We start from the raw sequence: 13,373 nt of genomic DNA, 5'->3' as shown, positions 1-13,373 counted from the left end.
TTTCCCTCTCACTCTCTCTCTAGCTGAATTATGCACTGCACAACTTAAAAAATATTTTAAAAATGTAGAACTGCAGAGTAGATTTAGTTAAATGCTGACTACAGGCAGTATTTAAATTAACATGAAGACGAAAGCCCCTTCTTAGAGTTACATTGCTGTTCCAACCAAGCTAATTTTGAGCAGATCTATGAATGGATCTACATTGGATCTATATGGATCTACAGTCGTTCAGTAGAATGCTGTGTTAGATGCATCACAGAACGACCTTTGTCATATGTCGCACCATCTCCCTAAGGTAAAAGCTTGTTACATATTCCACAGGGGAAGCTTCCCGAGGCCGTTGTAGGAGTCAGATTAGCACAGCTAAAGCTTTGATGCTCCAGAATGAGAGCCCTGTGTGTTGATGTACAGAAAACACACTCCTGACCAATCGGGGCCTTTTATTTGTTGTGGACCTGCTGATTTAAAAGCTTCAAAGAGCCTGTCCTGTTGGACGGTTTAAACTGTTATTCTGGGAAAAGTTGGTTTTGTCCATCCAGCGAATCTATGCCTTACATTGTATTCCAAATTAGCCATCAGTTTACTATATGATACTGGTGTCTTGAAGAAGACATTTGAATGAATCGCACTGGGGTCTCGTGTATAAAAAGGATAAGAAAGTATCAGAGCATATTTATTCAACGGCCTACATTAGGCTACTGACAGAAAGAAAAAGCCATATTTACACTACATCTGTCAGTATTGTAGACGTTTCATATTTGATTTGAGTACATTTTAGATTTCACTTGACCTTTTTTCTTATATATATATTTATTTATTTATTTATTGCACTTTTGTCTTAACAGGAGAATAGCTGGACACTAATGTACAGGCTTCCCAGTCCACAACAGACATGCCATACTGAGGGAACAGTATGTTTCCCTACCTTAAGGGGGAGACAAATCATCATCTCTCGTAGCGCACACATACAGCATACCATAGAGGTCCTGGAACATTATAGCAGCTAATTCTAGGGGTGTTGGATGCATTATTTTTTTCACCTCTTACTTCACCTTTTATAGACATTTGGTTCTCCGAAAGTCAGATAACTTCTCCCTGTCTTACTGTATTTCTGGGACCCTGTGCTTTTTTGTGTGGTTTTGAGACAATGCTTCTTTAGGTGAAAAGAAGGGCTTATTTACCCTGCATCTGGCACCCAAACACACTATAAACCATCAAAAAGTGTAATAACTCTGCTTTCTCCTCAGGGGCATCAATTGTGATCTAAATTTAAGCAACACACATTCTGCCACAAAGAATGAACTGTTCTTAATTTATGACAAGTAACTGTGTTTATGTCAATGATGCCTTAATAAAATAAGACAGTAGTTGTCATACTCAATCAGCTTATGGATTTGCTGTCAAATACCTTAGAAAAAAAATGACCACTAAAATTAACCATTTGCTTTTACATTTAGAAAATTATGATTATTTTTTTCAACTGTGGAATGTTTTATACATTTTGATGATATATATAATGAAATTATATTATACATTTAAAATAATGATTGCCATACTGTTATATATTGTAACATATATGCTATATGTTTGACACAGAATAAGCTAAAATTACTATAATTATTACCACTGTTTTTATTATTGTTAATACCATTATTATTATTATTATATTATTATCAAATGACTTAATTATCATTCTCTTTCAGTGCCCTGAATGTCAGTTGAGTGGAGCATGTTCGTCCAAGGCAGAAGCCCCTTGCCCAGGGGACTCATGGGACAACGGCATTAAGGCCATTAACTATTAGCCTGGATATCTGATGAGCGCTGAGGGCTTTGTGCTGACCACCTCCTCCATGGAAACTGGGGGTATGAAGAGAGGAGTGGGAGGGAAGGGTGAGAGCCGAGTGCTTTTCCCTGTTCCTGCACTGCGGCCAGGGGGAGTAGAGCAACCCCACTTCCCCTCTCTACTCACCCCACTCCACCCCCGAGCCCTCACACTGCACACACCCACTCTCACCGTTGAAATAAACATTTACACTTTGGCTGAAGAGCTGCACCGAGAGCTCCTTTTTAATAATGTAATTAACAGCCTTGGATGAAGGCGGAGGAGACAGACGCTTACCTGTCCGCCAATGGAGCTGAAGATTAGAGCTGTGATCTCATTCCCACCACTTGTTTAGAGTCTGTCAGGAAGAGGAATGTCAACATTAGGTATGATGAAATAAGGAGGAAATACAAAAAAAGGAAAGAGATGGAAGGATGAGAGAGAGAGGACCCTGCCCTACTCTAAAGTGTCAGTTGCTTCATGTTAAATTTTTTATATTTTTTTATCATAGCTGGTGGGGAAAAGATTACCCATTTCCCTTTATTTCCCCACATTCTAACCAAAGGCTTTGCCTTCATTGTTCTCTGTTTTACTATATGTCTTGCAAACAACTACATTTTAAAACGACGAGAGAAATTTGAGCACTGCCCGGGCTTTCCGCCGCTGTTCCTCTGAGCTTTCAAACAGCCGACAGACTGTGAAGAATAAATAATAAAAACTATTGATTATTTTGATGACTGCAAGATTCAATTAGGTATTAATTTTGCCCTCCAGTGGACCTATCAAGTGACTCAAAAGAGAAGAGGTGGGAGGTGGCGGTTGGCCCAAATGGATGCAAAGAGCGAGTAAGGCCAGGCTCAGACAGAGGGGAAAATGTGTTTACCTCACCGGGCAGAGAGGTGCATTGATGCGCAGAGTCCCATATTTAAGTGCTCCACAAATGAAGCCCTGATGACAAGAGACATTGTTACCAGGGATATGGGTATTGACCAGCCGACTCGCCTTTCGATGACATCTTAAACTATTTCTATTGATTAACATTTTCATAGATTATCATGTGTCATATCAAAGCCCCTCGATTCCCCTGATGAGCGCATTAAAAAGGATCCTCTGGACAGGAACACATCGACCACCATGGCAGGAGTGAAGGTAGTGGGGTACTGGCGCATGGGCAAGGTTGTCCCCCCCCCTCTCCCTCTTTCCCTCACGCCATACATGCTGGTCACCTGTCCCCATCACCAACCCATTTAGACTGAATGTTCTCAACCATAATTAAGGCAGAGTGAGAGGGACAGAGAGTTGTACCCCTCTCTGTTCCTGCTGTTCATTGTGGAGGGAGGGTGGTGTAACAGTCTGAGGAGACACGAGGGAGAGGAGACACAGGAGAGGCAGAGAGGGAGGAGAGAGAGTGGAGGTGACATCTGCTTGTCTTGGGAGGCAACCTTAAGCTTGATCCCGCAGTGGTTATTCAGATGCACCAAGATCAAGGAAAATGGTTTCTGGTTTGGTAGCAAGCATCGTGCACTAGCTGGTCTCTGCTCTGTGGCCGGGAGCATGGTTTAATTGGTTTCTGTCAGGTTTTTTGGGCATTCAGAAGACAATTTTTACAATATTTTCTTGGGCATTCACTGGAGCTTCATTTAGGTATGTATGCTTTTTGTTGGTTTATTTATGATATTTTTCATTTGGTGCACTTTTACATATTTGCACATCGGTAACTAGCAACATTACTTCATGACATTGCATTATACATTACTTTGTTAGTAATGAACTGACCGTCATTTTAATTCCCTCCAGCTTACGGTGGTTTTTGTTTTTGTGAGACATTAGAATGACATTTTTGGGAGGACCAATGATATGCCTTGATCTATTCCTGCCCTTGATTGGAAGAGGACTTAATAGTTTGCTGGTGTTGCCTCTGAATAATGATGCCAACGTGGACTTCTTGCTCTTAATTCAAATATCATGCAGGCTTTAGTTTTGAGAAATGAACGAACTGTCTACGTAGATTTGTAACAGTAGATAGAGTGTGTCAGTATTTCTTTAGCTATTGAATTTGTAGGTACAGTATGCGTGTACAGGATGTGTGTCATGCTGAAGTTGTGACACGTATGTTCTGTGGGTATTAATGAGCCTTTAGAGGTGTGAAGAACCTTGAAGGCTGCAGGGTATAATGGCAAAGCCAAAAAATCCGTAACCGCTCTTCACCAGACAGGTTGCAGCCACCAATATCAGCGGGAGCAGCACCAGTCTCAGATAAAAGAGAGACCGCTGGAGAGAGAGGTAGGGGGAGGGAGGGAGAGAGTGGTTAGTGAGTGATAGAGGGGAGACACAGGGGTAGAGAGAAGGGGAGTGAAGGGGAGTAGACAGAGAACAAGCCGGTGTAGAGTAGTGTGCGAGAGGCGGCGAGGCAAATCTAACCACGTTCTGTTGTATTCCCCACCTGGGCTCTACAGCTCCCTCCAGGATCAGATGATTACAGGGCAGTTGAGCAAGCCGCTGCTCTCCCTGCGCAGCGAGATGAGCGCGGCAGAACTCCGGGCAGGGGACAAGGCGGCCACCCCAGACAGCAAGCTCAATGACGAGCCCCTGCTCCTGTCCTCCGAGGCCATGGGCAGAGAGGACACTCCCAACAAGCTCTATGGTGAGTCCACTGACAGGACAGTTCTCCTTCTCTCCTCTCCTTTCTGAGACAGTCCGTGGTATGATTGACCAGGGAAATGCTCTGTCTCTGTGTGTTTTGGAAAGGGTGTCTGAGACCGGGTGCTACTGGAGCAGGTTCTAGAAGAGTGTAATAGACCAAACTAAGTTGAAGTTCAAGGATTCAGGGGTGGATGAGGTGGATGCAATAAGGTTGGTTGCCTGATTTAGAGTATGCAGATGTTGAAGATAAGTTCTTTAGGTGAGCTTTCAGGTGACATGGTGTTTGACACGTTCATTATGTTGTGACTTTTTTCACTGGAAATATCAATGAAGCCATGTCCTACAAACAGTTTGAGGTCTTGTTATGAGTCTTCTGTTAATTGATTCATTGATTTCCTTATAGGCTACATCTTGAGAAGTTTAGTTGTGGTCCTTTTCAAATAGATTGCCGTGAGAGTCGCAGTTGAATACTCAAAATGTCACACTAGAATTGTTCATGTAATTATGTTTCATAGTGTGCCTTTAGGCCTACACATTTAGTAATTAGAGTTGGCATAGTTCACATTGATTATTGGTAGGAAAGGGACCCTTCCTTTCAGAAACATCTTGGAATATCTCGGAATGTGGCATTTTATCATTTGTAGCAGGTGTGAAAGTGAAATGTGTTAATGTTGTGACAAAATATGCTAAATAAGAGAGAATTTGAGGCTACATTGTATCAGAAATGTGTGTGCGTTCTCACTTAAATATACCTATATATTGAACAGTGGTGAGTATCTTTGGTTTTGGCTTTGGTTTGTGACATTTCCTTACGCTTTATATTATCTGCAATGGTGGGTCATCACAATTTATATTTTTTTAAGCAACTAAACACATTTTTTTGTGGGTTAATTGCAAATACCGGTATGAAGATGAATTGATATTTATAAAAATGATATATGGTAAACACATTTAAATTACTCATGACATTAGCAATTTAGAAATATAAAGGAAAAATGGCCTATTTCTCTGATAGGGAATTACATATCCTTACCACAAGTAGACCAACATAAGAGATACTAATTGAAAATGTATATTTTGTATTTTTATTTCTGTCCTTAATTCCATGTCCAGGTTCAATTACAGTTGTGATCAAGTTAATCAATGTGCTTTTGATAAACCTAATTTACTTATACAGACAGTCTAATTTAATCCTAGGTCATAAGGATGAATCGCAAGGTCTCATGAGATTAAAACAATTGTTTTGTATAATGAAACTGTAAAAGTCATTGCACCATGTCTAATATAGACTGCTGTAACATGTAGATTCAGGCTCCATGTAAAGGTTAAACACTGCCTCATTTCAATTTTTTGGGATTTTGGACTGATCCTTTAGGATGGAAGTATAAGTGTTACATTTATAGTCAATGCTGTCACAAAATCATCGGAATAAATTCAGTCACTCACTAATCCTTATTTACACCAAAGTACTTTTTTTTTGTACCATCAAAATAAGGTTAATAAAAAAAAACAATGTAGCGATTGGAACATTATGATATGTAATATGCATCTAAGATATGAATTTATGAATCTATTAATGCAACATTTGGTTTCAGGCATTTCAATTAGATTTTTGTGTAATGAAATGTATATATTAATAGAACAATTACTGTATGTCATGGATGGTCTAAAGTGTACTTTTTGTGTTTTCCTGACAATAGTGCTTTGGATTTATAACTATTACTGAGGAAACCATATGTAAATGCAGTTTCAGCGTGTGCCCTTGGTGTGAGTAGATACTGGATGGGATATGATGTGGACTATTTAAGACATTTTTACACAGAGAACAGCTATTTCAGGGTACAGTAATTTTACACTTAGTACACACCTAAACATGCTTGTAAGGTTATGAGTCAGTACTCGGCATTGAGGATGTAATATGTCTATTTCTGAAGAGGCCCATGGACATCATTGTAAAAGATTATTTCGCACTCACTAAAATTCCATATATATAAATGAATGATGGTACAGAACGGCATAGGCAAGATGCAGTAGATGGTATCGAGTACAGTATATACATATGAGATGAGTAATGTAGGGTATTTAAACATAAAGTGGCATAGTTTAAAGTATCTAGTGATACATGTATTACATAAAGATGGCAAGATGCAGTAGATGATATAGAGTACAGTATATACATATACATATGAGATGAGTAATGTAGGGTATGTAAACATTACAACAGTACTACTAATACTTGATTAAATTGGTAGTAAATTTATATTTTCATATTAACATAATACATTATAAACAAAATAATGATAGTCATATAATAAAATTAAAAACATATTTGTTCTGTAACTTAAACATCCCATGAAAAAGCAGTACTAAAAGAAACAATACCAAAGCAGTACACAGTGACTCTGACGTGAAGAGTGCAGGATTGTGAGTGACTGCAGTCACCATATATATGTAGGGCTCTATAAAATATATATATATTTTTTTCCTGATTCCGTTTTTTCCCAAATTCTGTTTCCTCAGTTTAGTTTTGCCAGGTTTCTGCTTTCCACTGTTTTTTCTCTCTAAAAAAACACAGATGTTCTAAATCCAGAACAATGCTTAAACCACATCAGGATCCAACTTTTGAGGTCTTGAAATTCTTTTGGGGGGTGTAGTTACCCTTTAATTCCAGTGTGCACCTAGCAAGAGGCTAGCATCTGGATGTTGTTTAGCAGTGTTTTTGTAGCGCACACGTGATAGTAGAGTTTACATAACAAATATCCACTGGATTGATGCAAATAATCATTCTAGAATTCTGCCAGGTAAGCAAAGGCTACTTTGTAGGTATCATTTTTGGGAAAGCCTTTCCATCTACCAGAAGACTTTTCGTTAGCATCATCGCTACACAAAGTGGTAGATGTGCGCACCGCACATACACAGATGGGGAATTCTCATTGCCTCTTCAGAAAGTTGCAGGTAATACGAATCACTGATGCATTCTGTTCATGTCTTATAATAAATTTGGGCTAATTAATACATTTTCAATACTTTTAGTAGATTCCCTATTAAGTTCAATAAATTGTTTTATATTGTTGAATTCTGTTGTAATGCCTGGATTCCGCGATTCCTTCCATGTTTTCCACATCGCAGATTTTATAGGGCCCAACATATGGTATAGTTGTATTCACACCCATTGACTTTTTCCACGTTTTGTTGTTACAGGCTGAATTTAAAATGGATTAAATTGAGATTTGTGTCACTACCCTACACACAATACCCCATAATGTCAAGACGCAATTATGTTTTCAGACATTTTTAGTAATTCAGAAAAAAATTCAATCTGAAATGTCTTGGGTCAATAAGTATTCAACCCCTTTGCCATGGCAAGCCTAAAAATATACTTTAATCTATGGATTTCACATGAGTGTGGATCAGAAAACCGTTCAGTATCTTGTGTGACCACTATTTTCCTCATGCAGCCCGACACATTTCATTCACATAGATATGATCAGGCTGTTGACTGTGGCCTGTGGAATGTTTTCCCACTTCTCTTCAATGGTTGTGAAAAGTTGCTGGATATTGGTGGGAACTGGAACACGTTGTCGTACACATCGATTCAGAGCATCCCAAACATGCTCAATTGGTGACATGTCTGGTGAGTATGTAGGCCATGGAAGAACTAGAACATTTTCAGCTTCCAGGAATTGTATACAGAGCGACATGGGCTATGCATTATCATGCTGACACATGATGTGATGGCGGCGGATGAATGGCGCGGTAATGGGCCTCAGGATCTCATCACGTATCTCTGTGCATTCAAATTGCCATCGATAACATGCAATTGTGTTCCCCACCATCACCATGGAGCAAACCGCTCGCCCACACAACACCATACACGTGGTCTGTGGTTGTGAGGCCAGTTGGACGTACTGCCAAATTCTCTACAACCACGTTTGAGGTAGCTTATGGTAGAGAAATTAACATTAAATTATCTGGCAACAGATTTGGTGGACATTCCTGCAGTCAGCAGGCCAATTGCACACTCCCTCAAACTTGAAACATCTGTGGCATTGTGTTGTGTGACAAAACTGCACATTTTAGAGAGACCTTTTATTATCCCCAGCACAAGGTGCACCTGTGTAAGGATCATGCTGTTTAATCAGCTTCTTGATATGCCACACCTGTCAGGTGGATGGATTATCTTGGCAAAGGAGAAATCCTCAATAACAAGGATGTAACAAATTTGTGCACAAAATTGAAAAAAAAACAGCTTTTTCTGCATATGAAACATTTCTGGGATCTTTTATTTCAGCTCATGAAACATGGGACAAAACTTTACATGTTGTGTTTATATTTTCTGTTCAGTGTAAGTTCAGGAATAAACATTTGCATAATAAGTTGCATGGACTCACTCTGTGTGCTGTAATAGTATTTAACATGATTTCTTAATGACGACCTCATCTCTGTAAACCACCCATACAATTATCTGTAACGTGCCTCAGTCGAGCAGTGCATTTCAAACACAAAGACCAGGGAGGTTTTCCAATGCCTCGCAAAGAAGGACACCTATTGGTAGATGGGTAAAAATGTAAAAAAGCAGACACTGAATATCCCTTTGAGCATGATGAAGTTATTAATTACACTTTGGATGGTGTATCAATACACCCTGTCACTACAAAGATACAGGTGTACTCAGTTGCCAGAGAGTAAGGAAACCGCTTAGTGATTTCACCATGAGGCCAATAGTGACTATAAAACAGTTTCAATTTAATGGCTGTGATAGGAGAAAACTGAGGATGGACCAACAGCGTCATAATTACTCTACAACACTAACCTAAATGACAGAGTGAAAGAAAGGGAGCCTGGACAGCAAAAAAATATTCCAAAACATGCATCCTTTTTGCAAAAAGGCACTAAAGAAAAACTGCAAAAAATGTGGCAAAGTAATTAACTTTATGTCCTGAATACAAAGCGTTATGTTTGGGGCAAATCCAACACAACACATCACTGAGTACCACTCTTAAATGTTTAAAGCATGGTGATGGCTGCATCATGTTATGGGTATGCCTTTCATCAGCAAGGACTAGGGAGGAAAACCTGGTTCTGTCTTCTTTTCAACAGACACTGGGAGACAAATTCACCGTTTAGCAGGACAATAACCTAAAAGATAAGGCCAAATATACACTGGAGTTGCTTACCAAGATGACAGTGAATGTTTCTGAGTGGGCTAGTTACAGTTTTGACTTACAGTGGGGCAAAAAAGGTATTTAGTCAGCCACCAATTGTGCAAGTTCTCCCACTTAAAAAGATGAGAGAGGCCTGTAATTTTCATCATAGGTACACTTCAACTATGACAACCAAAATGAGAAAAAAATCCAGAAAATCACATTGTATGATTTTGAATTAATTTATTTGCAAATTATGGTGGAAAATAAGTATTTGGTCAATAACAAAAGTTTATCTCAATACTTTGTTATATACCCTTTGTTGGCAATGACAGAGGTCAAACATTTTCTGTAAGTCTTCACAAGATTTTCACACACTGTTGCTGGTATTTTGGCCCATTCCTCCATGCAGATCTCCTCTAGAGCAGTGATGTTTTGGGGCTGTTGCTGGGCAACACAGACTTTCAACTCCCTCCAAAGATTTTCTATGGGGTTGAGATCTGGAGACTGGCTAGGCCACTCCAGAACCTTGAAATGCTTCTTACTGAGCCACTCTTTCGTTGCCCAGGCGGTGTGTTTGGGATCATTGTCATGCTGAAAGACCCAGCCACGTTTCATCTTCAATGCCCTTGCTGATGGAAGGAGGTTTTCACTCAAAATCTCATGATACATGGCCCCATTCATTCTTTCCTTTACACGGATCAGTCGTCCTGGTCCCTTTGCAGAAAAACAGCCCTAAAGCATGATGTTTCCACCCCCATGCTTCACAGTAGGAATGGTGTTCTTTTGGATGCAACTCAGCATTCTTTGTCCTCCAAACACGACGAGATGAGTTTTTACCAAAAAGGTCTATTTTGGTTTAATCTGACCATATGACATTCTCCCAATCTTCTTCTGGATCATCCAAATGCTCTCTAGCAAACTTCAGACGGGCCTGGACATGTACTGGCTTAAGCAGGGGGACACGTCTAGCACTGCAGGATTTAAGTCCCTGGCAGCGTAGTGTGTGGTACTGATGATAGGCTTTGTTACTTTGGTCCCAGCTCTCTGCAGGTCATTCACTAGGTCCCCCCGTGTGGTTCTGGGATCTTTGCTCAACGTTCTTGTGATCATTTTGACCCCACGGGGTGAGATCTTGCGTGGAGCCCCAGATCGAGGGAGATTATCAGTGGTCTTGTATGTCTTCCATTTCCTAATAATTGCTCCCACAGTTGATTTCTTCAAACCAAGCTGCTTACCTATTGCAGATTCAGTCTTTCCAGCCGGGTGCAGGTCTACAATTCTGTTTCTGGTGTCCTTTGACAGCTCTTTGGTCTTGGCCATAGTGGAGTTTTGAGTGTGACTGTTTGAGGTTGTGGACAGGTGTTTTTTATACTGATAACAAGTTCAAACAGGTGCCATTAATACAGGTAACGAGTGGAGGACAGAGGAGCCTCTTAAAGAAGAGGTTACAGGTCTGTGAGAGCCAGAAATCTTGCTTGAGGTGACCAAATACTTATTTTCCACCATAATTTGCAAATAAATTCATTACAAATCCTACAATGTGATTTTTTTCCTCATTTTGTCTGTCATAGTTGAAGTGTATCTATGATGAAAATTACAGATCTCTCTCATCTTTTTTAAGTGGGAGAACTTGCACAATTTGTGGCTAACTAAATACTTTTTTGCCCCACTGTAAATCAGCTTGAAAACCTAGGGCAGGACTTGAAAATGGCTGCTTAGCAATGATCAGAGCTTGAATCATTTTAAAAATAATATTGTACAATCCATGCGTGCAAAGCTCTGACAGACTTGCACATAAACACAGCTGTAATTGCTACCAAAGGCTATTCTAACATGAGTATTCAAGGGTGTGAATACTTATGTAAATGAGATATTTCTCTATTTCACTTTCAATACATTTGCTAAAATTTCTACCAATGTTTTCACTTTGTCATTATCTTGTATTGTGTGTAGATGGGGGAGATTTTTTTTCAATACTCTTTTATTTCAGGCTGTAACACAATTCTGGAGGGAATAAGTTAAGGGGTATGAGTACTTTCTGAAGGCACTGTATGTGTGTGGTTTTACTGTAGGTTTATAGGTGGCAACAGAGCATGCCTTGAGCTCAGATTGTACCAAAAAAACTGAAAAATACATTTTTATTACAAATAGTATTATACTCATCACATATACACACAAAATAGATTACAATACCATTTGGAATTTGTATTTGGCCTGCACGCTAGAAAACCATTAACTCCTTTTCTAATTGAATGCTGTCAGCACAGCAATCCGGAATGTTTTTATGTCTCATTTCTTTCTTCTGTATGTCAAGTTCTAGTTGAAGCAATAAGACCTGGGGGGTGTGGTATATGGCTAATATATTATGGTTAAGGGCTGTTCTCATGCACGATGCAACGCAGTGTGCCTGGATACAGCCATGGTATATTGACAATATACCACAAACACCCATATTGAAACACCCATAATCTTTATTGATTTCATAAACTGGTTACCAACATAATTAGAGCAGTAAAAATACATGTATTGTCATACCCATGGTATACGGCTTTAAGCCAATCAGCATTCAGGGCTTGAACCGTTTATAATAATTGCCATTATTGTTACTTAATTTATGTGTGCTAGGCCTACCTCATGCCAAAAACACAAATATATCATGTTGGCTTTCTATACTCACTTTATAATCAGGGCTAATCTAATTTTGGATTCATTCTAATGATGAAGCACATTAAACCACTTACACGCACGCATCAATCAGTACAGATCCATTGCTGCTGGCATCCTTCAACACCATTGGTGCCCAAGAGGAGCAATGCTCTTAGTCTACCTGTTATCACACAATAAGAGTTTAAAAAAACATGTTAGTGTTACATTGGACATGGAAAGACGAGAGAAAGCATTGGTATTTGTTTTGTCATGACTAATACATCAAAAACAGCTATCCCATTATGATGAAGCATACAATAACAAGGTGCTTTAGGGTGTGTGTGAGTGTACGTGTATTTGTCTGTCTGTGTATTGTCTGTGCGTGTATTGGTCTGTGCGTGTATTTGTCTGTGCGTGTATTTGTCTGTGAGTGTATTTGTCTGTGAGTGTATTTGTCCGTGCGTGTATTTGTCTGTGAGTGTATTTGTCTGTGAGTGTATTTGTCTGAGCGTGTATTTGTCCGTGAGTGTATTTGTCTGTGAGTGTATTTGTCTGTGAGTGTATTTGTCCGTGATTGTATTTGCCTGCGAGTGTATTTGTCTGTCCGTGTATTTGTCTGTCCGTGTATTTGACTGTGCGAGTATTTGTTTCTCTGTGTGGGTATTTGTTTCTCTGCTTCGTGTATTTGTCTGTGCGCATGTTTTGGGATCAGACAAGGGGACGATAGTGTGCAGTCTGGCAGTGGTGTGTGTGCGTGTATCTGTCTGTTTTTGTATGTCTGTACAGTTCGCATGCGTTTTGAGACTAGACAAGGAAGTGACGTAAGGTGAAGATAGTGTGCTCTTTGACAGTGTTGTGTTCCATTGTTACTTACTGCTGAGAAATATTTTGGGAGAGGGTTCTCCAAACAACCTCCCAAGTCCTGATCAGTGTACGGCTCCAGCTGTCAGTCAAATACATTTTTTAGGATATCCCAGGGCTAGGCTCTCCAAAACAAAGACTAGTGTACCAGGTAACTAATTAATCTAAACAGTGTTACAATTCTCTGCAATAAGCATCAAGTGGTCTTTCAGTTCACTTCCAGACTCATGGTTACATGTGAAGCCCTCTGGTCC

General features: G+C 39.6%; 1 protein-coding gene across 1 annotated transcript in view; it reads left to right on the top strand.

Annotated features, from left to right (window-relative positions):
- The first annotated feature begins 4,243 nt into the window (after nucleotides 1–4,243).
- Nucleotides 4,244–13,373, top strand: part of LOC123990379 (POU domain, class 6, transcription factor 2-like) — a 29,790-nt gene continuing 20,660 nt past the window's right edge. Inside the window, exon 1 of the mRNA XM_046290942.1 lies at nucleotides 4,244–4,466. Coding sequence (XP_046146898.1) covers nucleotides 4,295–4,466 — 172 coding nt within the window. The 5' untranslated portion in view covers nucleotides 4,244–4,294. The remainder of the gene's footprint in view (nucleotides 4,467–13,373) is intronic.

Source organism: Oncorhynchus gorbuscha, linkage group LG12, assembly GCF_021184085.1.
Source record: "Oncorhynchus gorbuscha isolate QuinsamMale2020 ecotype Even-year linkage group LG12, OgorEven_v1.0, whole genome shotgun sequence".
NCBI classification, from domain to species: domain Eukaryota; kingdom Metazoa; phylum Chordata; class Actinopteri; order Salmoniformes; family Salmonidae; genus Oncorhynchus; species Oncorhynchus gorbuscha.
The sequence above is the reverse complement of the archived record's forward strand: the minus strand, read 5'-3'. Positions and strand labels throughout refer to the sequence as shown.